Raw genomic sequence first — 24,872 nt, 5'->3', positions numbered from 1 at the left:
ACTTTTATGGCACTTTTTTTTTGTTTCGTGTAGAGCAACCGTATGCCCACCGGTCAGAGCATCTAATCACGCAATGGTAATGCGGACGACGCCACGAACTGTTTATATTCTAAATCTTCGATGTGACAAATTTCAAGTCGCATACACACAACGTACATGTTGCAAACTGCGGGAAGGGAACGCAGGAGTTATTCGCGTTTGTGCAGGGTGCTTCGTTGTGCATGCGCATTGATCGCGCATGCGCCATGGCTCAGCATGTTCCACTAGGCAGCACCACTTCTCAGCGTCCATTTACCTAGCAAGCAGCACAGAAACGAGCGGGGATGGATATGAGAGTACGCACACTCTAATTTTGCGGGCTTTATAATTATTGCGCGTGCATGATAGCATCAGGCGACGGGCCGAGAAATGAATGACTCAATAATCTACAGCTTCGAGGCTCTTCTATTATAGGCTGCGCGCTATACCGGTATTTTTTTTTTTTGAAGCTTCTCAACGCCATCGACAAATATAAATCCTACTCACTTCGCGAAAAAGTTTCGTGATTTTGTCACTATGATTCGAAGGCTTTACATCTTCACAAGGATCTAATCAAATAATGTGGCAAGCTGTGGATCCCTTTAACATTGCAGGGCGACTGAGATTATGATCAACAACGTAGTGGAGAGCTACAGATATTCGACCTCCTGGGGGCTTCTTGACGCGCTCTGACAACGCGTAGGCGATGTCAGAGCGGTGGTTGCATATCATCCCACTTGGCCTTTAATGATTCCATTTGCCATTTGGCCTTTAGTGATATGCAACCACCGCGGCAGGGAACCAACGAGGAAGGGAATTCTCTACTCTCACGAGTAGGCACTCACAACGGCACTGTAGAACGTTGGCAGGCTTAAATTTTCTCATTATTTTCTGTTATCTCAATATCATATTTACACGTAATAATTGATGGCACGTTAATGGTCTCCTGACGTGTGAAACTGCGTGTGACGTTAACGTAAGTATCCACTAAGCTGCCGTGTTCGGAACTGCCTAATATACTATTTTAGAAATATATACATTTATATAACTTGATTGCGGTGAACAAGTAATACTGGTGCAACTAATGTACGTGATGAATCGCAGGTGAGGAAAAATATGACAGATTTCTAGTCACCAAGAGTATTTTGTATCGACAACATGGAACAAGAATAAGGAGCGAAATGTGGAATTTCAGCAAATGTATATGCTGCTTAGACGACTTGAGGTTTCTAGTTCAACCTCCAAGATTTTATTTCGTATCAGTAGTTGCACGACCAACGCTCACTTTATTCGTAAATGACCTGTTTGTTTGCTCCCGCAGTCGTATGTAGTTACGTTTCGCAGGAAGGGTGCTGACAAAGGTGGTATGATAAAAAAAAGGCCACGGTGCACTTCTTTCGATGACCATATTGCTCTAGCTAAGCTACAAGAAATAAAAAAAAAGTTTCGATAAGTGAGCCAGTGAGTGAGTGAGTTTCAGATAAAGATGCCTGACTACACTTTGTTCAGGATATCAGTAAAATGTCACAGTGAAAAAAAAAAACTGCTCGAACGCGTGAGTGGTGGGGCCAAGTTTGAAGGAACCGCGGAGCTTGCTGAGCGACCTTCCTAAGTCTACCAGTCAAGCCTAGCCTGCAGATAGCCGCTTAAGGCTCGAGCGTAGAGCAGGACAGTTAAGTCTAGCAAAACGAAATCGAGACACTTTCTTTCTTTCTTTCTTTCTTTCTTTCTTTCTTTCTTTCTTTCTTTCTTTCTTTCTTTCTTTCTTTCTTTCTTTCTTTCTTTCTTTCTTTCTTTCTTTCTTTCTTTCTTTCTTTTTATTTCTTTTCTGTCTGTTCCTATCGCTTTCCTTCCGTCAGTATCACTTCCTATTTTTCCTGTCTATTCCTTTTGTATTTCTCTTTATCTCCGTCTTTTCTCATTCTCTCGTCCACCGCAACGCAACCATTCCCACAAATGCGTGTTGTGCTACCGTGCGTGGATAGCCGAGTGATTGCGGCGCTCGCCCTCAGACCCGGGAACGAATCCCGCCCCACGAAGAAATTTTATTTGGCTTTATTTATTTAATCTCTTCCTCCCCCGCTTCCCATGTCCTCATCTGCTCCTTTCCTCTCTCCTCTCCACGTTACCGAACAGAGTTTTCGATTAACGCTCGCCTCTCTCCTCCATCCCGGCACATTCATCCGGCAGCACTGCTAGGTTTTACTAGGCTCTACTCTCTCCCACTTCAGGCACCAACCTAAGCACCCACCGTTATCCATCACACTCCTTCCATCTGCTCTGTCCCTCCACTATTCTTCCCTTTCTCTCGCATCTAAAGCACTCGGTAGTTGGGCTTGCCCAATCCCTGCGGCCCATACCCTCCAGAGTGAGTGCGGACACCACCGCACTTACCTCGAGCTTAAAGGGCTCCGCTTTTGAAACATAGCACTGATTCTGACGTTTCCACCGAGGACCGGTCTTTCCCTTTCTTTCAGAGAGGCCGGTGGTCCCGGGTCGAAACTTCACAATAATTACGGCGGTCACTGTGTCTATATAGTCGTGCGATGTTGACGTGCTCTTAACATCTCCGGCTATACCCTACGCGTGTCAACTATAGCTGTGGGACGTTTGGCATTGGCTGTGCGTCACATAGGAAGAATATCTTCAGAAAGCGAATAGCATGCGGCCGCGCATTCTTCGTATAGACACACAGTGATGGAGCACGCGAATAATAAGCAGCGCGTGCGTCACGTCGGCGCATATTGTACGCCCTTCCGCATAGTCGTAAAGGTACACGTTGTAAAGTGTCTTCGCCCGAGCATACAGAAAGGGGTCCCGTCGTCTTTCTCCGTCATACGCTGTCGTCGTCACGACGTGGGGGCTTTCGTCAAGCACGCACCGAGTCGCGAGCACAAAAGGACAACTCGCACAAATATTGCGCGCGTGCGCTGATAGGTATTTTACGACCAAGTGGGCACTCCGACATTTTTTAAGCCAAAAAGTCGTTGCAGATTGACACCAACCATTCTGCATATTAAATGCTAAGCATTCCTTAGCAATCTTCGGCGACTTTGAGGGTATCATCTATCTATCTATCTATCTATCTATCTATCTATCTATCTATCTATCTATCTATCTATCTATCTATCTATCTATCTATCTATCTATCTATCTATCTATCTATCTATCTATCTATCTATCTATCTATCTATCTATCTATCTATCTATCTATCTATCTATCTATCTATCTATCTATCTATCTATCTATCTATCTATCTATCTATCTATCTATCTATCTATCTATCTATCTATCTATCTATCTATCTATCTATCTATCTATCTATCTATCTATCTATCTATCTATCTATCTATCTATCTATCTATCTATCTATCTATCTATCTATCTATCTATCTATCTATCTATCTATCTATCTATCTATCTATCTATCTATCTATCTATCTATCTCCACCACCTACGACTTTTAGCTCTCCTGACCGTTTCAATAGTGGTATCGATACCTCATTTGGTATGGCATAGCATAACTGTAAAACGAGCATAAGTGACTAGTCATAACATGAAAATCATGACATGCATGTCACGATTGTTATGATTTACGTTTCATGGTCTTCCTGCTCCTGCGGTCGTTTCGTTCACGTGACATATTGAAAAGCTAGTATAGTATGACATGACTGCATGGCGAACATAAGTGACAGGCGCTAACGGGGAAATTGTGACATGTATGTTATGTTAGTCATGACTACACGCCACTCTCATGGTGCGCTCGCAGTCGTTTCACTTGCTTCACAGATATCAAGCAACCACTTGGTGCTTAAATGCACCATCGTATACCACTCAAAGGGTTAAGTTTTTTCATGAACCACAAGTACGCATCATTTAAGGTATATATATGATGAAAAAAGAAAGTCGGATGTAGGCAAGCAAGTCATAGGGGAAGTTTTGTTGTGCTTTTAATGAAAGAGTTATAAGTTAATGTCTACGAAAATGGACGAATACCATCACACAACATCCGCGTCATCACGCGCACTGCGCTATACCATGCAGCTGTGGCTGCTGCCCCATCTGCGCACTAAGGCGCTGTGTTTCATATTGCACAGTATTCTCGGAAAGTTTCACCTCTCTGGCAGGCTGCGCAGCACTCTATTACTCTTACTACAGCTATCAAATTCGAACACGAAACAAGTCCGCCCATTTGCCGCACGTTTGAGGCAGTTTGTGGTCTGCCACACATGCACGCGATGTTCGAACGGTCCCAGAGCAGCCGAATACCACCGATCCGATTGCATCTTCACATCACGAGTGCTTCGTGCGCCGTAAAGAAGTCTTTGTGGCGCAAAACTTGTAGTCGATCCACGTGCTAGATGTCTAACAGTATAGGGGAGCCACTCCCCACGACAATGGATTTTTTATCGCCGAGCCTGCGGCGTGGTGCTTGCTGCGCCCGCCCGAGTTCAGGACACAGCCAGGGACGGGGTACGTTGGCGTGTCTGAGATAACGCCAGGCGACAGGTCCGCTGCTCTTGTGCTGGGCTTGCACTCTGTATAGGAGCTATATGCTACTACAGCTGCTTCAAGTCGGCACCCCTGCTAAGCGTCTGCGTCGACCTTTAGATAATGCCGCAAAGACGTGCCCCCGAATAGTCTCGTGTCGCAGGGCTGGCGCCACATTGAACATGTCAGAGACAAACATCCGTGACACAGCTCAGGAAAAGAAAACAAGAAGATAACGAGATCAAGAGGAAGTAAAGACACGGTGGTCAAGTCCTTTCACGATGTGCTCCTCAGCGACGCGTGTTCCGTTCAAGAAGGAATGGAATCGCTTCGTCTGTGACGCAGTTTCTTCTTTACTTCTCACGTCCGAAGGCCTTTGTTCCCGGACTATGCGATAACTCCGTTTGAACAACAGATGCGGCCTTGCTTTCAGAGCACATGTTTTATTGGTATTTCAGTCTGCGGTGTCGGTAAGTTGACAGAGACAGTGTCATGCTCAGAATACTGCGGCACGAATGGTATATATTCCTGCGTTCTCAGCGTGCACGACTTATTGTCGTCAAGATGGTAATCCGCGGACTGGTTGGTTTGAATCACTGGCATTCATTTCGGTGGCGCGAAACATAAACACACACACACACACACACACACACACACACACACACACACACACACACACACACACACACACACACACACACACACACACATATATATATATATATATATATATATATATATATATATATATATATATATATATATATATATATATATATATATATATATTGCCCATCCAGTTTGTGTCCTCTCTTGTGTTGGCGTCTTCTTCTTTTTTTGCTACGGAAATAAATGCTTTATTGTTCTTTCTGAGCGCTGGTCCCTAACTATCCCGACTGCTCGGCGTCCACGGAGAAGAGCGTAGAATAGTTCTTATATCAAGTAAATATTTCTTTCCCTTGTTATGGTAATGAAGAACCGAATTCCAAGGGAGTTTGTAAATTGTGGTTCTGCCTCAGCAAGACGGCCTCAAGTAAAAAGATTGGGAAGCCGGTGTTGTCACTCCATGACTTCGGTAGCTAATGGAGTAACAGGTTTTTTTAGCGAAAATACAATTCAGTTGCGTTCAGAATAATTTAACCTTTTGCTGAAGCAAGGTTTCGAAAACTTCTCTTTGCTCTATAAAGATCCGAATATACGACAAATTGCTCGGGAAACCGACACGCCAAAGTGACGTCAATCTTCCTATCATTGCAGACTTAGTCTTTCTCATGTTTAGCTTAGTACCCACCGCGGTGGTCTAATGGTTATGGTGCTCCAATGCTAACCCTAATGTCGCAGGATGGAAGTCCGGCTGCGGAGGCTGCATTTTCGATGGGGCAAAAATGCTTGAGGCCCATATGCTTGGATTTGTGTGCATGTTAAAGAACACCAGGGGTGGTACAAATTTTAGGAGTCCTCCACTACGGCATCTTTCGTAATCATAGCATGATTTTAGGACGTTAAACCCCATTTATTATTACTATATTACTGTCCTTTCCCTTCACTCCAAACCGACTTCGATTCTCTTTTGCACTGGCTTCACCCGGCGTGGTGACAGAGAGGTTGGGGTATTGCGCTACTAATCTCAAAGATACGTGTTCGATTACCAGGTTTCTGCGGACGCATATTAATGGGGGCGAAATGCTAGTGAGCCTCGTACCTAGGTTCAGATGCACGTTGAAGAAACCTAAGTGTTCAGTATTAACCCGAATTCACTCACACCGACGCCTCATCATCAGGTCGTTGTTCTAGCTCGTATAACTCGTAAGTGGCAGCATTCATAAAGCTGTCAGTTCGTAAGGGCTCTTTCCCGTTGGCCATCTGGCTCAAGGATTGATTGGTACATTCCCTTACGAACGTTTATACCACAAGATGCTTTTGGGAATGTGAACTATATATGCCGTCATTATTATTTTTTTTTAGTTGACTAGGAATGTTGCTTATGCGGGAGCATCTCTGTGAATAATGAGGGGAATGATAACACAATATCTTTCGTCATCATTGCTTTTCTTGCGAGCATGCGTCGCGGAACTCTCAATTTCCAGACGGAGTCTCAAACGTCGAGCGGGAGCGAGTCTGCCATGCGAGCCTTTCGTTCGAATGGTTGCCGTCGTCGCTATGCGCACGCAGGATCAGTGCGGCGCGTAGGCGGCATCCAACCGGACGCGCGGTGTACGTGTTGCAGGTGCCACATCGGCGCCGTACGGCGACGATCGCGAGAGCGCGCGCGTCGCGCAAATAGAACGCGTCCGGCGGTGCTGTGGCACGCGGTTTCGCGTTACGCCCGGCTGGCCGTGCCTCCTCTATGTGCGCCCGCCAGCAGCGCGACCGCGGCAGAGCCGTGCCGTCTCTCCACATCGAGCACGCTTCAAGGGTGCCTATCGCCGGCGCGGCAGCCTTGTTACATACGCTTACGACGCATCGCAGGGTCGCTGTGTGCGCGCACGTCACCGCCGAAGCGATCACGAGTGCGATGGCCGGCAACGGAAAGAGAACGACGCGGCGTTATTGGTACAAGTTCCGAGAATCCCAAGTCGATAGACCCTTTTTTAGCTTTGTAGCGGTCGCAAGCTCTGTGACACCAGAAATATTCTGGCTGCGTATTCTCGACACGAAAGCGTTTTCCAAGGAAGCAATAACACTTTGACGTGTATTCTACGACCCTGGTAACTTGCCGTACACATCTATAGATGCTATCAAACATAAATAAACGTGCCTTGTGCTCGAACTTTTGCGGTCTTTCTCGTGCATCTTGAAGTGGAAGTTCGCTCAATATGTCTGCGCTTTTACTTGTTTCTGTGCCAGCCTGAGGGTCCCACATACTGGAAGGCTATGGTAACTTGGGGGACATCATTGCCATTACCCACGACATTCGACTCCTTCCGGGCTAGAAGATGTAAGCATTTAAAAAGGGGTGTTGACTCATATGCCGTCGAGGGAACGCCAGAAATAATAGAGGACAGCTACCGCGTTGGTGCTGGCTTCCACGGCGGCCTCGATGTGGAACATAAAGGAATGAAAGGGCTGAGATGCGAGTGCCTACTCGTTTCTTTTCAGTGCACCTAATACATCTCTAGGGCGTAAACTGTAATACGGCCAACACGGTGTAACATGTAACGGTATACGACGCCAGTACACTGCAATTTCAGCGCTCATATATCTCCTCTTATTCGTCATTACTGAAAAAACAACAGCATATGAACTTCTCAATTTTTTTTTAGTAACCACATGAGTTCGCAAACAGGCTCAATGTCATTCGACATAAGGCGCAGTCCGTTGGTGCGATAGAACCAAAATAAGGCATAAGGAACAAATTTTTAGTGTGCCTGCCGCGAATGTACTCACTACGCATCGATCGCATTCGGCCTTGCCTTCCACTTAAGTCTATTGTGTCCTTTATTTCGACCTATACTTGCAAAGCTGTTCAGTTGGCTGCGTGCTTTGTAGGTTTGGAGTACGGCTTTGACGCCGCCAAAGCCGTACTCGTCGGGGCTGTTGCTAAGCGTCCGCACTTACGTACGTCACGCTCTGTATATGCAAACAGTTTGCGGTATCACTGTATATAGTGAATGTAATACGTCGGCGTCATAGTGCCTGCACAGGACGCATTGAATAAATACCGCTGACCATACTACGTAGGACTTGGACCACTTTATTATTTTTTTAAGGTACGCTTGTGTCATCTAACGAAAACTGTCTCCTCTTCTTTGATTCTTTTTGTGATAAGTACCGCGACAATGTACAACGGTAAATCGCAGGCTCGGTTTTCCCGTTAACAAATATTTATTAATGAAACGAGGGTGCCTTAGGATTTACCTTGAAGTTGACTAAATTGAGTTCGAACACACACTCAAAAAAAAAAAAGAAGCGAGTAAAAAGGCTGTTTTTTTTATATCCCACAACAATCACCGCCAAATATCTTGCCTACCTTTCCTTGAATCAATCACCGCGCGACCTGCACTTCAAAGCCACGAACGACATGCACGTTGTCAGCGCGACATTGCATTGTGCGAGAGAAAAGTGTCGAGCGCCGAGTTTTCAAGGAAACAAAAGCGAGGCAGATGGCGATTGTGGCAAAAGAAACGGGCCCTCTCGATCTTTATTCCTTGAGTATACGAACCGAAATCACTTCTTTAAAGTAAAACGAGGAAGGCAAACATCAGCTTGAATTCAGACGTAAAGGCGTATACCTTCCTTCCAAAACTATATACGTATGCAGACTTGCGTACTTTTCTACAGCCCTTCCGTGTCATGTGCCCAAAATCTTTTTTTTTTCGAGCTTCGAAAGCTGGTCATTGACCCCCCCCCCCCCCCCCCCAAGCGGCTTGACGGGGACAGCTGGCCCGAGAAATTCTTGGGCTGTTCGTGCCGAGAGCCTCTCGGCCGAGCTACCGCACCTCGGGCTACGATCGCCGTCGCAGTCGTTTATGGCACGTTGAGCAGAAGCACTAAATAAATCTAGAGAGGCCGTGTATGCTCTTAAAACTCTTATTATCTTTTGCGCTAATGAAAATATTCGCGCTACGCTATAGTAATGCGAAGAGAGTGAAGGCCAAATCTGACTTTCCCGAAACATCACTCGAACGGCAGCGTCGACACGTCATTCCGATGTCACGAGCTCCGGAGCGTACTGTTTGTACTTGAAAAACCTTTCAAGTGGAAAACAATTGACGAGGCTTCCTAGCTCGAGTATCTGCTTCATTTACAACGTCGTCATGTGATCTCACTTTATTTATCAATGCTTGATTAGTCCGAAAGAGACGCTGCGAGAAATCTCGCGCATCAGTGGCAGTCGCAGGCTTTATGGATAAAACCAACTGCTGCTTCGAAATGCCTCGGAGCGCTCGTTTGTGTATTGTCTCGAGATGAAACAAAGATCAATTTGTAACGTTCGCAGAGTTCCCAGCATGGGCAAGGCCACGTTTCAAAGTGAAGCACTGAAAACTCTATACAGTCTCAGCTAAATCCGCGGGCACACTTGCCGTGCCCGTTTGCGACATTCAACCGAACTGATAAACGTTGAGTGCACATACATCACATCGAAGATATGATGACGTCATTTCTTCCCACACACGAATGTAGAATGTCGGAATACAACGGTGATCGGCTTCATCTAAACGCATGGAATAGAAGCTTGCATTTCGTAAGCGCCCCGCGGCTCTTCAGGCTATTGTTTCTTGAGTAAAGGTCGGATACGTTTGCAACATCAAGAACACGTCAAGGGTACGAGTAAAGAAGTAAAGGTGAAAAGTGACAACATCCGGTTCATGCGTATACAATATGCAGTTAATTTGAAAGGACGAATAAATATGAATGATTGTGATAGCACTTCAGGGTGTGCATCCGGTTCATGCGTATACAATATGCAGTTAATTTGAAAGGACGAATGAATATGAATGATTGTGATAGCACTTCAGGGTGTGCAAGTTCTTTAGGGCCATAACCTAGAGCGGGAAGAGGTGCTCGAAGAGACTGCAAAAAAGTGAGCGTGATTTGAGAAAAAGCAAACGTGCATAAGGAGCTTATGTACCCCATTTTCTCTGAAAAGCAGCCCCAAGGCCAAGTTGTGCGGCTTTTCACTTAGCTTCCTTTCTCTTCTAACGCATGTATGGAAATGTTTTAAGAGACGGCAGACAACGGTATAAACAGCACAAGGTACTTGCATGCGCTCGAAAAGGACTTTGTCACAAGATTACGCGACCAGCGCATCGCATCCGCTCGCTGGACGTTATGAAGCTCAACGGAAATCAATGATATGTCTAGCTTACATATAAACATAATCTTGTAAGAGGCGTATACACACACAAGTATGATACACACGTACTACGAGCCAGCCACATGATACAAGCATAACGAAAACAACAAACGGGCCTCATCGGTGCCGAAAGCATGGCGGCACAATCATCCAACGGTGCTTCACGTTTTCGAAGGCGTTTTGCGAGATTCATACACTCCGCCAGAAGTGGATATGGGCTTGTGGCGGATGGCAGCTTTAGCTTTGCCGCCCGTCTGTTTTGGGCGATCGCATTGACGACGTACGCTTTTCGAATTACTCCACATCGTAGCCGCGCCGCCGGAAACAGCGCAACGCGCTGCAGCTGTGCGTGCGCGGCCGCAGACGGCCTCATGTGCTGCGACGAGGACTCCGTTTCATGCACAGCTGCGCACACGCGTATTGCGCCTGTTGCTGGCCTCCCGCACAGCCCAGCTGTATTGGACCTCCAGCAGCGTTTCTTTTTTCAAATACACTCACATCGCGCGCACCTTTTCCTCGTGCCTTTCGAGTTCTCGAGAAGTTCGATCGAGAACGATGAAATCAGACTGACGTATACGAGTGAACGCCCAGAACTATGCAGCGTTTCAAGGGCCACAGCGGACGATGACCCGACAGCATTGTTCCTCGGCCTTTCGATACCACCGCCTAAGGAATGAGTCATACAGTGGATGTTCGCGGTACTGTGCACTGCTCGGGAGCTCAAGCTCACGACTACAGGCGCGACTACATTATTGCGATTGTTGTATACACTACAGGCGCATTATATTGGCGTCACTCCGTGCGTCTGAAGTTCGAAAGAACATGAAGGAAAAAAAAAAAAACGACGGAACTCTTTGCTTTCAACACTTTAATGATAATTGCAAAAAAAAAATATTGAGTGGTGATTCAACTTATAGTATAACGCGTCTCCCTTTTAAGCTTTGCGGAAGGTTCATAACTTACTTCACGCGTATACGTCATTGCATCGCAAGGCATTTCTTTTTAGACTTCGCGACGAGACTTCGACGCCAGCATTAATAGCTGAAGGCAACAACAACAAAAAAAGAAAAGCGCCGGAAATAGGAACAATAACTCCAACAAAGCGCGCTATCACGTACCATATTCGTATAGGGAGTTATTTGTGAACGTGGTATACACCAAGAAGCTAAAAAGAATGTCGTCAATAGGGGTGCTCATCCAAACAAAATCTGTGAGATTTGGAGGTGTCCTTCCCACGCAAGGTGCCTACTCATCTTATTTTTACTTTTTTTTTTCACTTTTCCCAGCAGCCCTTGTCGCCGGTGTCGCTTTTTCTTCCTCGTATTTCGCATTACTCACGTCGAATGACAGTTGAAAAAAAAAAATAAAACACCTGCTGCCCGTTCATGGTCTCTCTTACTGTTCGTCTCCGCAACTGTATACATCGGTTCGAAATTTCTGGAGCCCTCCACTACGGCGTCTCTCATAATCATATGATGGTTTTGGGACGTTAAATCCCACATATTAAATCAAACTGTGTACATCAGTGGAAAGCACTGGCCGTAGACGCGCCATCTCTCGATGAAGGGCCGGCCAGAGCACCGTAGGCGTCTCAGTTAATCGAGGCAGAGCCTCCTCTGGCGTTGATCGGAGAAAGACGAGAGTACAGTGACGTCAAACGCCGCGTGTCGGGGGAACAGTAAACAACAGCGTCAAGTACGGATCATATGCACCGTGCACGACGTACGCTCCTCTACCATGCATAACATGAAGCTAGTAAGAAATAAGCAAAAGAACAGCGAAGCCTTCTGCCCAGACAAAAGCAACTTCGTGCGAGCAGGTTGAGAACAAAACGCCTCGCAAATGCGTGGCTATCTAGCTTGGCGCAAAAACGGTACCTTATCAGCGGATGCATTCGCAACGAAAGACCAAATATTTATCGCGCCCCAAATTGGGCGTTGAAGTTGCGTCACCATGTTCATCGTTGTTCTTAATCAAAGGCACAGCCAGGGGTAGGAGGGGGATGCAAACTCCCCTCTTTCTCGATATTTTTCAATTTCGCACGTGCGTATCTGTACGTGCAAACTGTATACAAACAGTTTGTAACGCTCCTAATGACGTAATAAAAATCATTTCTGATTGCTGATTCATACTGGAAACGCACGCACGAACGCACACTAACGTGCTTTAATCCCCCGTCTCCCCCTCCATGGCAAAAAAACAACAACAAAAAAAACAAAAATAATGTGGTGCCTCTGCTCTCAGCAAACAACAGCATTTGCCACCACGTGCGTAAGGGGCCGCCACATGGCCACGATGTATGTGCTGGCTGACTCTGAACCCCGCTTCGAAGACCTCGCCAAGGAATCAAGATTGCATTTCAGAAACTTCAGGCATTGGGCGCGAACATGACTTTCCGTGCAGGTGTTCCTGTGTATGACAGCCGGCCATGCCTCTGGAAAGCGAAGCTTTGTTTTCGTCAACAGAAGGTCTTGCTAGCGAATGGAATTTACCTGCAGGTATATTGACTTTGTGCTTATTTTTACAGCAGTGAATAGCTCTCGCCCAATAACGGCATTGAATGCGTTTGTGCTCTCCGGCACGTCACCAACATCCTGCGCGGGAAGTTCAATGGGGCGTCGGCACCAACCCTTCGCTATTTTAATGTGAATTTTCTTATATTAACAAATCCCCCATTAATGATTCCAAAATCAGCATGGTTGATGCGAGAAGACGCAAAATCTACCACTAAAGCTCACCTTCATGTATTTATTTTGTGTCCTTTTAAAGGATCGTTCAAGAAAGCCTACAGTAGTCTTTTTCTGTGTTTTTATCAATTGAGAATTGGGGTGAAGGAATCTGTGACCACAGATCCCCACATACTTTTAAGAAGATATGCTTAATATATTATGATTGTTCACATTGTGGCCGCGATGTCAACACATTGTTTGCAGAACACAACCAAAAACCACGGCTTTCCTCTATTTCTGCCGTATTATATATACCATTTGTGTATCTCATAATTCTGTGTAGAAACTATTCGTACGATTAAGATTATTTTTTTATTTATAAGTTCAAGATAACTCGGTTAATACTGGCGGCTTCTTTGGAAGGTTTTTAGCAACCTGCAGGTGGTTTCATCAGACAGTGAGGATTGTTCTAAAAACTATGCTCACTCCGTGGTTCACGGGGCATGCACGAAAAATATGTTCCTCGAACAAGGCTGCATCCCCTTTCGGCAGCTGGGCACTACCTACACTAGCGCCTGCGTGACCACAATTAGCCATGAGCCCCATATTTTACCCAACTACTCGCGAACAGAAAGTGTTGCTCTGAAGATTTTTGTTACCAGAACTGAACTTTTTATGTTTATTTATCCCCCAAACTATTGAAGAATGCAACGTCATACCTTTTCATCATCTGGACTCACCTGAATGAATACAAAATTACATCGTCACTGTTTCCTAATCATTTTCGATTTAGAGTTGTTTGTTTGTGTGATTTCGTTCAAGATTTTCAACTGTGCAATGTACTTTTATTCACTCTGTACCTCGCCACCCCTGCTTGGGTCACATGACCTGCAGTATGTTGAAAATAAATAAAATAAACATAAAAATCTTATCTTCATTTAACGAACCTCTCACATCGTTGGGTAACCTGGCCTCTCTTTCCCATTGTCTATTATTACCACCTCGCTACTGGCGACTTTCTCTTTTTGGCACCAGTGTTCGTTTCTTTCAGAAACGATTAATTCAAGGTTGATGCATGATGCTCATTGCGCCAGCCCTGCATTTCAGTTCTTTAGTTCCTGCATTAAACGAGATCTGGGACCAACTCTTCATTTCTCTCATTTCCGTCGCGTGCGAGGATGAGTAAGCGTGCTATGCAGAGAACAACTTGTAAGACACCGTGAAAGAACGAACTTGGTGATTGACTTCCTGAGCCAGTGCACCAAGAGGTTACCCTAAGATCGCTGTCGCCATGATTATTATATAGGTTCAACAAACTCAGTGTCAGGAACGCCGTCCCTAAATTAGCGACGCTCGAACAGTTTGAGGCAAAGGGAAAAGTTTCTGCTTAAGCAAATTTATTTTTAATTGATAGAACTAGTCAGTTTCTTTAAAAACCAAAGCTTTGGACGCACTCGAACGACTATCTCGTTATGTAATCCCGATTGGGAGGTTTCTCCCAATAATACATGACTCCCCACCCATGGTTCTTTAGCGTTTGTTCACTCAAATCAGCACACGTGATCTCGGAAATATACAGACGCTATGCTAGCTGTGCAAATTATGCTTGCCGAGGCGGCTTACTTAATGTTCGCTCTCTAGCGGATACAATTGTCGTGACAGCTCAATTGTAGTGACAACGAAAAGCTATAGCAACGAATTATTTATTACGCTTTTTTTGCTACCACGTTGATGCTGCGAGGCTAGAAATGAAACGCTAGTAGAATCGCACCTGAATAACCTCTCTTTATTCTCTCGAAGCTTGCCTCTTCTAAATTCGGTTAATTTCGCTTTCGGAGGTACGCCGGGATCTCGACACATTGACAAGCCACAATTGTGACATCAATAATTGTTTGCGGCACATCGGCACAGCAAGAACAAGGAGTGACAGGTTTCTAAACTTTCGCAGCTGATGCTCGTTTCATAATTATCGGGCTTAATCGGTTAATGCTGTAAAGATTTTGCATGATCACGTTTAGTGACGGCTGTTACAGCTACTTTAGTCACAATGGTGAACTGACATTGCTTCTACATACAAGCAACTGAATGTGACTAGCTGATTGAGCATCGAAATTTAATGTGAATGTCTCGAAAGAGAAGTGCTCCAAGAGAATCCAACAACGTTTTTTTTTTTTTCAAATGCGATGTAGTAACGTTTCAAATATCCGCAAATGCCGTGCAACTGCGGCAGAGTAAATGTTAACGCTGGGATGTCAAGGCAAAAGCCTGACATGTGTCAGGCGAACGTGACCTTTGGCAAAAAGCTGGCGTCACCTCCTCGAAATAGTTTAAAAAGCCACGTGACCACATTTGTGGCTTGAGGTGCGCGAGGTGCGCATTCACTTCTTCACTGCGGAATTCGTCTCTCTCTCTCTCTCTCTCACACACACACACACACACACACACACACACACACACACACACACACACACACACACACACACACACACACACACACACACACACACACACACACACACACACACACACACACACACACACACACACACACACACACACACACACACAAATAAATAAATAAGTAAGTAAATAAATAAGTAAATAAATAAATAAAAGTAGTGTTCGCTTGATATAAAGTGCAGAGTGAGAAATAGTGTACACTTAAGGGCTCGTTACCTTTGTTAGACACTATATTGAATGAGATCTAATAGACAATCATGTGTAGGAAAGTATAGGAGGTATTCCATGAGGTAATTGTAATGCAAATGGGAAGAAAGAAAAGCGGATGTAAAGATAACTTACTTACCTTGGGCAGGGACCGAACCTGCGACCTTCGAATAACGTGTCCGATGCTCTACCAACTCAGTTACCGCGGCGGCGACGAGCTTGGGATCGTTTCCCTAGCTGTAATGCTACGTGTTGCAATGGATATACATTGGAGTACAATAAATGATTAGTAAATACCATCACTTGATAATGTATCGCCACTGCCGACGTCGTCGCCTTCTTGCTGCTGTTCTTAAGCGCGTGCCTTCGGGCCTCACACACAAATGCCAATCTGTTGGTTTAGCTGATAACGATGATTTTAGGGCTCTAAAAAGACACACAGAAATAAGAAAGACAGACACGCAGAGTGGAATGTGTTCGTGTTTGTTTCTCTCTTTCCTCTACACTGTGTTTTTAATGCCCGAATATCATGTTTTCCAATCGCCCCGACTTGGCCGAGAAGTTTTGTAAGAACTCGGTAACGCTTTGCAGAAGCCCATGCAGTGTCACCCAGACCACTTATATTACATGGCGGAATTGTTTGCTAAGTTTACTTAAAAACAGAAATCATGTTCTCCGAAGCTTGATAGAACCATCTGGGCTTAACTATAATCGATAGCCTTTCAATGTTATTAAAGGAGGGTACAATCATGACAGGCATGCATGGTGATATATGTGGAGCTTACACGTGCCTTTCTTTAGGGGCGAAGCTCCTTACACGACGTGTCGTGCGTCCCGTGTCGTCATAGTAGCCACCTCTCGTTTAGTTCTTAGAATGTCCGCTGAATGGCGGTACTTGTATACGATGAAAAGATGCGAGATGGCGGTACTTGGAGTGTTCACTAGATGAACAGACGGACAGACGGACGGACGGATGGAAGCACGGACGGAGAGGCGCTTAGCCCCACTCATAATCATTCGCTCCGTGGATATGCTGCGATTTTTTTTTCAGACAGGCCGAGGCAAAGAGAAACAGAGGTTGCACATTTATTAAAATATACGTATGGTGATGGGTGTGCATTACAGTTTTCTTTATACGCTAAAAGCATTGCGTTACTTCGGAGGATGGCTCGATAACCCGAGAACATAGCATACGATTGTTTATAGCCGTGTTTAACGGTCGTCCCTACTTCGCCGCTGCCGTGCCAAGGAGATGTGGGCGGACCGCTCAGCATGGAGTCCGTTCACTGGGACTGGGGCACACGGCGCTGGAATTTCGCACAAAGCTCCACACGTCCCTCATGTACTCCGGTTTAGGCAAGTGCGCCGTGACCAGGGACCGGTATTCGCACACATTCTGGATCGGCCGGCAACACACAAAGCACTTAGAGTGGATCTTGTCGATGCCCACCTTATCAGAGAGAAAGAAAAAAAAGCAAAACAAAAAAAGAGGTTGAGGATTGCTAATTATTGCTAAGTGCAATGGAGGGTATAACAGTGATGGGTTAATCATTTCTCTTTTGGATACGATATGGCTCGGCTACCTCTCACGCCATCGTGTCGTGGCGTCAGACACCTACAGCGAATTCGAGTGCCCTAAACTGTAGGTATACAACCGCGCGATCTAGTGTGAAGGATGTTCGATGCAATAGAAGTGTCAGGTTTTCTCGTTCAACCAATTAAGATTAAATTGTAGGGGTTCAAGGGCTCAAAACCGCATTATGATCATGAGGGGCTCCGGAAAGTTCGGCCACGAGGCAGTCCTTTAACGTGCACCTAAATCCAAGTGCACGGGCCTCTAGAATTTCGCCTCCTTCGCCACGCGGGCGCCAAAATTCTATCCTGCGACCTTGAGGTGAGCAGTCGACCACCAGCGCCACACCGCGGCTGGTCTAACCGATAACGCTCGATCCCGCCCGTTAGAGATTGAAATGCAGCCCGTTTGTATGGCAATACTGTCAACTGTGGCAAAGCGGTATTCCATATACCACCCCTATACATTTTAGCTCACACGGGCTGCACAGTACGTCCACTCGTACGCCAAGTTGACCGTGTGTGCTCTTGTCGAAACACGGGCAAAATCCGCCACGGGCACATCGTGGCTGGTCGCCACCTATTTTCTATTGTGCATGATATTGTGGCGCGTAACGGTCATGCCATTCCCTTCCATTTGCTCTTTTCTTAGTTGCATGGCATTTCAATCCTGCTAGACCACAAATATCAATGTCGCTTGGTAGCAACACCGTTTGGGCAGCAGCGATGATGCCCTATAGGGCATCATCGCTGCTGCCCAAACGGTCTTGCTACCTTCCCATTAAGTATACTGAATAAGAATGTAGCCCCAAATGCTACTGCACGCAGTCTTCTATGGTGACTTGGCAGACACATGATGGGGGTCCTCGCCGAACAGTCTCGAGCAAAAGTTCGTGTACTGCTGCACGGCGTGTAATAGCTTCCTCGCTACCTTGCATCGGTCTTACACGCGCTGGATAGCTCCATTCGCACAAACATGCGTGAGATCTGTCGATTTTTTTAGAAGTAAAAAACACAGTTTTGCTTATTCGGCCATAAGACATGGTTAGTTACTGCGCAGAGTTTTAAAAAATTCCGCCCACCGTACACGCATATACCCAAATATTCAGGAAAAAACAATCTTAGAGGTGTGCAGTTTTTATTGAAGACTTTTAATAATTCCACATACACGCAGTGTTTCTTGTTTTCTTTTTTTATCTAATTCAGTAATGAACTGTAGACAAACATAAAACATGATAACTGCGTCTTCAGTGACTCATATGACGGCTGGTACGACGCCATGTATGACCTGGTTGGGCTCCTCTCGCTGAACGGAGTGGAACTCTTGTTATGTCGCAGCGATTTCGCTAATGAAAGCGAAAGACATCTCCATCTCCGACCTTAATTTCTCTGTGTGCTGTCGTCTCTAGGGGCTGCTTTAGTTTGAAAACTCCCGCGGTACACGCGCAGCACGGCGTATCCGTAGGAACGCAAAGGGCAATTCGCTCTGCAACGTGGTCATGCAAATATCGTGCGAGCGTTATTACACTATCGGTATGTTGCTGGTGTAGCTGGTTATTCGCCATATTGCAAGATATTTAGTGCAAACTTGACTCTCTCAAACACTCACACAAACACTTACACATCCACCCGAGTAACACACACAACATTGGAAGCGCTTATCAGCGTAATCATAGTACTCATAAGGTCAATAGCTAATCGATTGCGTGGGAGCACACAAGGCTGAGCACAGAAATCTCTGTGAATCGACTTATGCTGTAACAACTTGGTCGCCCACCTTCTGGGCCACGAGGCCAGTGATGAAGATGTCTTCGACGTACAGGAACGGTGTAAGCAGGGCCTCCGTGAACAGGGGTCGCACGGCGTCGTGCGACATTGCGTAGGCGGTGCCGGAACCGTACAGGGGCAGGTCATCCTTGGAGAACACCGATAGCGGAAGGTAGTTTTTGTGTCCCAAGGAGCGCTCGGCAGTGCTGTTGCGCCGCATGTTACTGATCACGAAGGGCCTGCGTGACCACGTGACCCAGCTAGTCGTGATGAAAGGGGGCGGGAGCAGTGAGTGTGCGCGCGCACTGAACTAGAATGACGAGTCTTGTTAAGTTTTCGGAGAATAACTGCATCGAAGTCATATGTAGAATCAGATTGTAAATGACGTCTAGCTAATCATCAAAGTTGAGGTTTCTTTTAACACCTCTTTACGCAGAGTCATCTAAAAAATTAGGCGCTACTTAGCACACCGTCACTCTCATGCACATTCACGCACGCAAATGCTCCCGACCACGCCCTACAACCACCTAATTTGTGCCTAATTTTCAAGATGACATATTACCAACTAGCTCAACGGCATGTTCTGATTGAGTAGAGTTGGCGCCGCACCAGGTCTTACAAGTTCTTCTAATGGTAGCCAGCGCAAATAAGATACACATTCCCGAAAGAGAGTTCGCGGTATAGCAACGCACAGTTTTGGGCGACAGGATGCTCTTACTTGCGCTACGTACATTTTCAAGTACATGTACAACATATCAGGCCATGAACCAGTTTTGCTTAATTCGACCTACCTTAATTTCGTTTGGCACAATCAAAAACATGTTTGTCAAAATCATGCTCGCTTAGCATGGGTGGATGTCAAAGCTGATCTTTCTATGCCCCAATAGAGCTCCGAAATAGTGCCTTCACTGGACGCGAGAAATACGGAGAACCTCTTGCGATGCATTCTGTACACGTGCTTGGCATTTTATAAGGCTTTGGGCAGTGACGCCCAGCTGGTGAAACTGAACCCTTCCAGTGTCAGGATATTTCTCTTAAACCGTAGTTCCAAAACAGCGCTTGAACAGTGTTAAGAAGCGCGGATGCAAGAAAAAGGGCGCAGAGATTCAAGAGACAACATACGATGCAAGAGGAAGTAATCTAGTTGTTGCCATGGGTTTCACTGACGCTAAACTATACAATATTTTTCAATGCAGAGGATGCCTGTTTCTGACTGCGATCGCAGGCGAACATTTGCTCTATTCCGACGTGAATTCACCTAATTTATTATGACAGCTTTGACAAAAATTTAATGAGAACGGAATTCGCCCTCCTCTCACCTTGTTGAATTTAATAAAACGCTCACGAGATTATTTTTTATTACTCATTGCTGAGCTCCATCAACAAGAAATGAAACCCTACAACTAGCTGGAAGTCTGTCCGATGTCACGAGCGCAGAGTTTAAGAGAATAAAAAAACGAGAAAAAAACTACAGAGTTAGTGTAAAGTGAAATAAAAGTCACCCTGAGGACTACAAACAATGTGATGCACTATAGCGACTATAGTCCAAAACTAACTGCATTAATATCTCGTACACGCAGCGAACTTATGTCGACACTGACTTTGAAACAACACACGTAGTTGCTCAAAACATTTTGGGCTCTGAAACACGTCAGTGCGAAAAAATAAGAAACGAAAACCGAGGAAAACGATGCATACTTGCCCTGTTTGGCGCTTCGCACGTTTCAGTTGCGTTAGCAAGCGCACCATGTTGGGAACGTTGACGAAAACATCGTCGTCTGTTTTCAATAGGAATTGGGCGCGCGAGCAGTACATGAAGGCCCACTTGAGCAGGAATACAGACTTGAGCGTCAAGTTGCGGTACGTGTCCCGAAAATCGGCTTGTATGATGTCACCGTAGCGGGCGATCTCGTTGGCCACACGCTCTTGCACGATCACTCCGCTCGGCTGCATGTGCGGATGTCGTCGTGAATATTGATTACAATGGAACTTGACATCACGACAACAGAAATTACCGTAAATGAACACTGATGTGAAACACTGAGTCGCTTCCCGTTGATAAATAGTACTCTGAAAACTATCATGTAGTTAATTGCCGCCCTTGAATGGCAGTGCAAAAGACTGACCAAGAAATTAAACACATACAACGATGCGAAAAAAAATCAAAAGAGCGTGACCAACAACCAGTATGAATCCTACTTTGACCCAACTGACTTCACTTGGGCCTTTGCTTATTGCGAATTAGGCCTGCCGATTCCCGGAAGGTGTCACAATAGTCGTATGAAGTAGGCCCGTGTACTCAGATTTGGGTGCCATTAAAGAACCCCAGGTGGTTGAAATTTGCAGAGCCCCCCACTACAGCGTCTCTCATAATCATATGGTGGTTTTGGGACGTTAAACCTCACAAATCAATCAATGAAAACAATCAATCAATAGTCGTATGAAAGAAAAAAATTGACAACCGCTCATCTTGTAGCACCAAGCCACAAAGATATTCATACAGATTTTCCAGACGGGAACTTTTTAGTTGACGAAAAATAGTCCTTGTACGGCGATTGAACTCGCGACCAACGAACGCCCTTCAAGGTGGTCGCTCTGCCGATTGAGGTAACCACGAATGAGTTAGCAGAGCGATTGCCCGTTATAAGCGTTGGTACAATGTTCGATCCCTAGGCCAAAAATAATTTTTCGTCAACCACTTTGTGGGCTTCAACATCGGTAGTTTTTTTCAATTTTTCATCTCATCAGGCGTTTGAATAGTATCAATAATGTCTACTATAGGCAAGCACCGGTGCGCAGTCCTCCTTTTCAACTTTTTTACGCTCTTAAGCATATGCACCCCTCCTGCTCCATGTGAACTTGCTGACATCTTCGCTCTGCCAACGACAACGCTCAGATCAGCCAATACTTGTTCAGCAATCTCAAACAAACCACCTGTGGCTCAGCCGGAGACGACATGGAGAGAGTGCACCGACCGTGTTGTCGGCGAAGCCGATGAGGAAGTAGACGCCGGACCTCCCGGACGCGGCGTCCCGTGCCCACGTGTCACGCACAGCAGCGCGCTGCTCGAAGTGGTCGACGGCGCTGCACACGATGATGGCCAGGAAGTCTGGGCAGCGCAGCTGTGGAAGCGCGCGAAATCGGCCCGGTCCCACCACGATGCGCGTCTGGTCGCGTTGTCTGACGTGCCAGCGCATGTCGCTCACGCAGTGTCGCAGCACCGCGTAGTTCAGCACACACACGGCCAGCAGGGACCAAATGAAAACTACGACACGTCGTACGAACTGTTGTACACGTCGCCCGCAGGCCATCTGCACGGTCAGCACCACATATGTGAGCCTCAGGCGCCTGTCCACGCAGTTTTACATGGTTAAACCTCAATATAATGATGCCGATAACATCGAAAAGCGCTCTTCCGATAACCCCAGAAGAACGCTTGATCAATACGGCAGTACAAAAACAAATTTCGAAGACGTACATGAATATATTTTGTTGATTCTGAGTCACAGCGACCACGGCTTGATTATGCGTTGGCGAAAACATTTTTACAGATGCTGAGCATTGCGTGTAGACACGAAAGAAATTCAAGCCAGAATCTCTGTGGTTATACTGAATCAGGCCTGCCACCGCGGCTTCTCATCATGACCTCGGGCTCTGCCCGGATTAATGCCATGCCGATGCTCCCATGTTCACCGAACCGAACCAGTTGCTGTCTACCCCTTTCGATCAGCACGTAACGTCAATAACTGTCGCACGCCACAAAACCTAACGAGATGGGCTTTAAAATCAAATAAAGGGAAGGCAACCATTTTGATTACCGAACCACATTACTACTGAGTCTGTCGAAGTTTCAATATACGTGCAGGTTTGTACGAAAAGCAATATAGGACTGATTTTTCCCATCAAACCATAATAAAGAAGAGGCATGTTCTTAGCCGGTTAGGTGGTTGAGGTCTTAGCTACCAGCACACCAGTCGCTAGTATTCTACGGGCCGTCATAGAGCGTAGAACGAGTTCAAGGGGAACCTCTTTCAGGATGCCTTGTCATCTCCACAAGTAAGCGTTCGTTAGGGAAGCGTTTTACGCGGGGAAGTATTGCTTCAAAGTGGGTAAAAGTGCACGTGAGACCCGTGACTTGATGAAGACTGCTTATGGGAGAGATATGCCATGGGTCGCTCAATTATTTTTGAGGGGCAAATTGTGTTTCGGGGCAGAAGAAATGAAGTTGAAGATGAGCAATGAGGACGCTCTGGGATGGCCATGAGACGAAAATCTCGTGAAAAAGATCTCTTGCACTCTTGGTACACATTGAGTGTACGAAAGATATCAAGACAATTAGACTAGTTAGACTATTGCGCTTGACATTGTGGCCGAAAACTTAGGATTGAGAACAGTTGATGCAAAATCGCTGAATCACGAAGGCCCCATAAACACAATGGGCCGTGCCACACCGCCCTAGCTGTCATTGACTTCCTGAACCAACAGGACATCACACAGCTAACATGGCCAGTCCATAGCCAAAATGTCGCTCCTTCAGACTTCCTCCTCTTACCCCAATTTTCATGAAAGGACGCCACTGCGGCTCGGTCTAGGCCATTCGAGAGGCCGTGACGAGGGAACTGAAGTGCATTTCAGTTTATGCCTTCCAAGGAGTCTTCAGCGGTTTGCAGAGTCACTGAAAACGCTGTGGTGACACAGGAGGGCCATGCCTTGAAAACTATCAAGTTGGTATATCACACCTGTGAATAAATATCTTTTGAAAAATTCACTCCTACTGCTTTCAGGACAGACCCTGCACGCCGCTTCCCTTTCTTCGGTGGCAGCATTGAAACTTCGTTATATTGAAATTAGGTATAAACACGCTTCGTCATAGTGAGGTCCAGAATACATGCTGTTCTGTGGATATATAGTTTTGAAAGGTAAAATACTTTGTTATATTAAGAATTTCGTTATTCTGAAGTTTGTTATATCGAAGTTTAACTGTACATGATGCATATTAGAAAAAAACGGTGTTGTTTTTTGGACCTGTCGCAAATTGTCAAAAATAACAAAAAAAAAGCCTAAATACGCACTCAGAACCGTATATTTTATTTCGCTTTTGAGCGTCGTGATTGCGCACGCGCAATTAAGCGACATGCAGCGGACAGCCTGCAGTAATAACTTCTGTAAGCATCTGTAAAAATAACAACCGTGCATTTGAGCATATAAATTAAAAACGTGACAATTAAATAAAGAAATTCATTCGCACGACAGAGCAAAATTGATCTGAACAGTCCGTACGGCGATATGTGCTAAAATAGTCTTGATCTTAAACAGTCGAGGCAGCCAGCAATGTCGAACTATCAGAACAGTAATCGCACTGCGAGCATCGGTCACAATAACAACTTTTGCAGGGAAATGCACATGTAGTTAAAAAATCTCGAGAAAGGCCATGTACGATATGCAGGCTTTACGATTCGCATTGCTTGAACAGATGTCGTCGAGAAGGGTATGAAGGTAGGGGTTGCAAACGTAATCTAAATACAAATTTAAGAATTGAATCTCTTGGGCATGAAACAGAGTGCCATGATAATGTCACACCATTCGGCAACCTGAGAAATAAAAAGAAACAGCCTACTATACCTTGCCGTCGGGCGTGCTGGATGATGACGATGATGATAAAACCACAACCATGGCTCATACCCACTCAGGGGGATCGGCCAAGAATTGATTATGTAATTTAGTGAGACTTCACTGTATTTCATGACTATACCCCCAAACAACAACAACAACAACAACAACAACAACAACAACAACAACAACAACAACAACAACAACAACAACAACAACAACATACGTAAAACCGAAGGAGTGCAATAACTGTTTGTAACTCGTTCAGTTAGATAAGACA

General features: G+C 45.6%; 2 protein-coding genes across 3 annotated transcripts in view; one reads left to right on the top strand and one right to left on the bottom strand.

Annotated features, from left to right (window-relative positions):
- Positions 1-24,872, top strand: part of LOC142776293 (uncharacterized) — a 38,791-nt gene that overhangs the window by 2,015 nt on the left and 11,904 nt on the right. The window lies entirely within an intron of this gene.
- On the bottom strand, positions 16,660-21,131 carry LOC119162045 (beta-1,3-galactosyltransferase 1). Its single transcript, XM_075881310.1, has 3 exons — positions 20,685-21,131; positions 18,993-19,221; positions 16,660-17,093 (listed from the first exon to the last, which is right to left on the bottom strand). The coding sequence occupies exons 1-3, from the start codon at positions 20,933-20,935 to the stop codon at positions 16,911-16,913; spliced, it is 663 nt and encodes a 220-aa protein (XP_075737425.1). The 5' UTR covers positions 20,936-21,131; the 3' UTR covers positions 16,660-16,910.

This window comes from Rhipicephalus microplus, chromosome X (assembly GCF_043290135.1).
Source record: "Rhipicephalus microplus isolate Deutch F79 chromosome X, USDA_Rmic, whole genome shotgun sequence".
Classification (NCBI taxonomy): Eukaryota; Metazoa; Arthropoda; class Arachnida; order Ixodida; family Ixodidae; genus Rhipicephalus; species Rhipicephalus microplus.
This window is presented reverse-complemented; position numbering and strand designations above follow the sequence as displayed.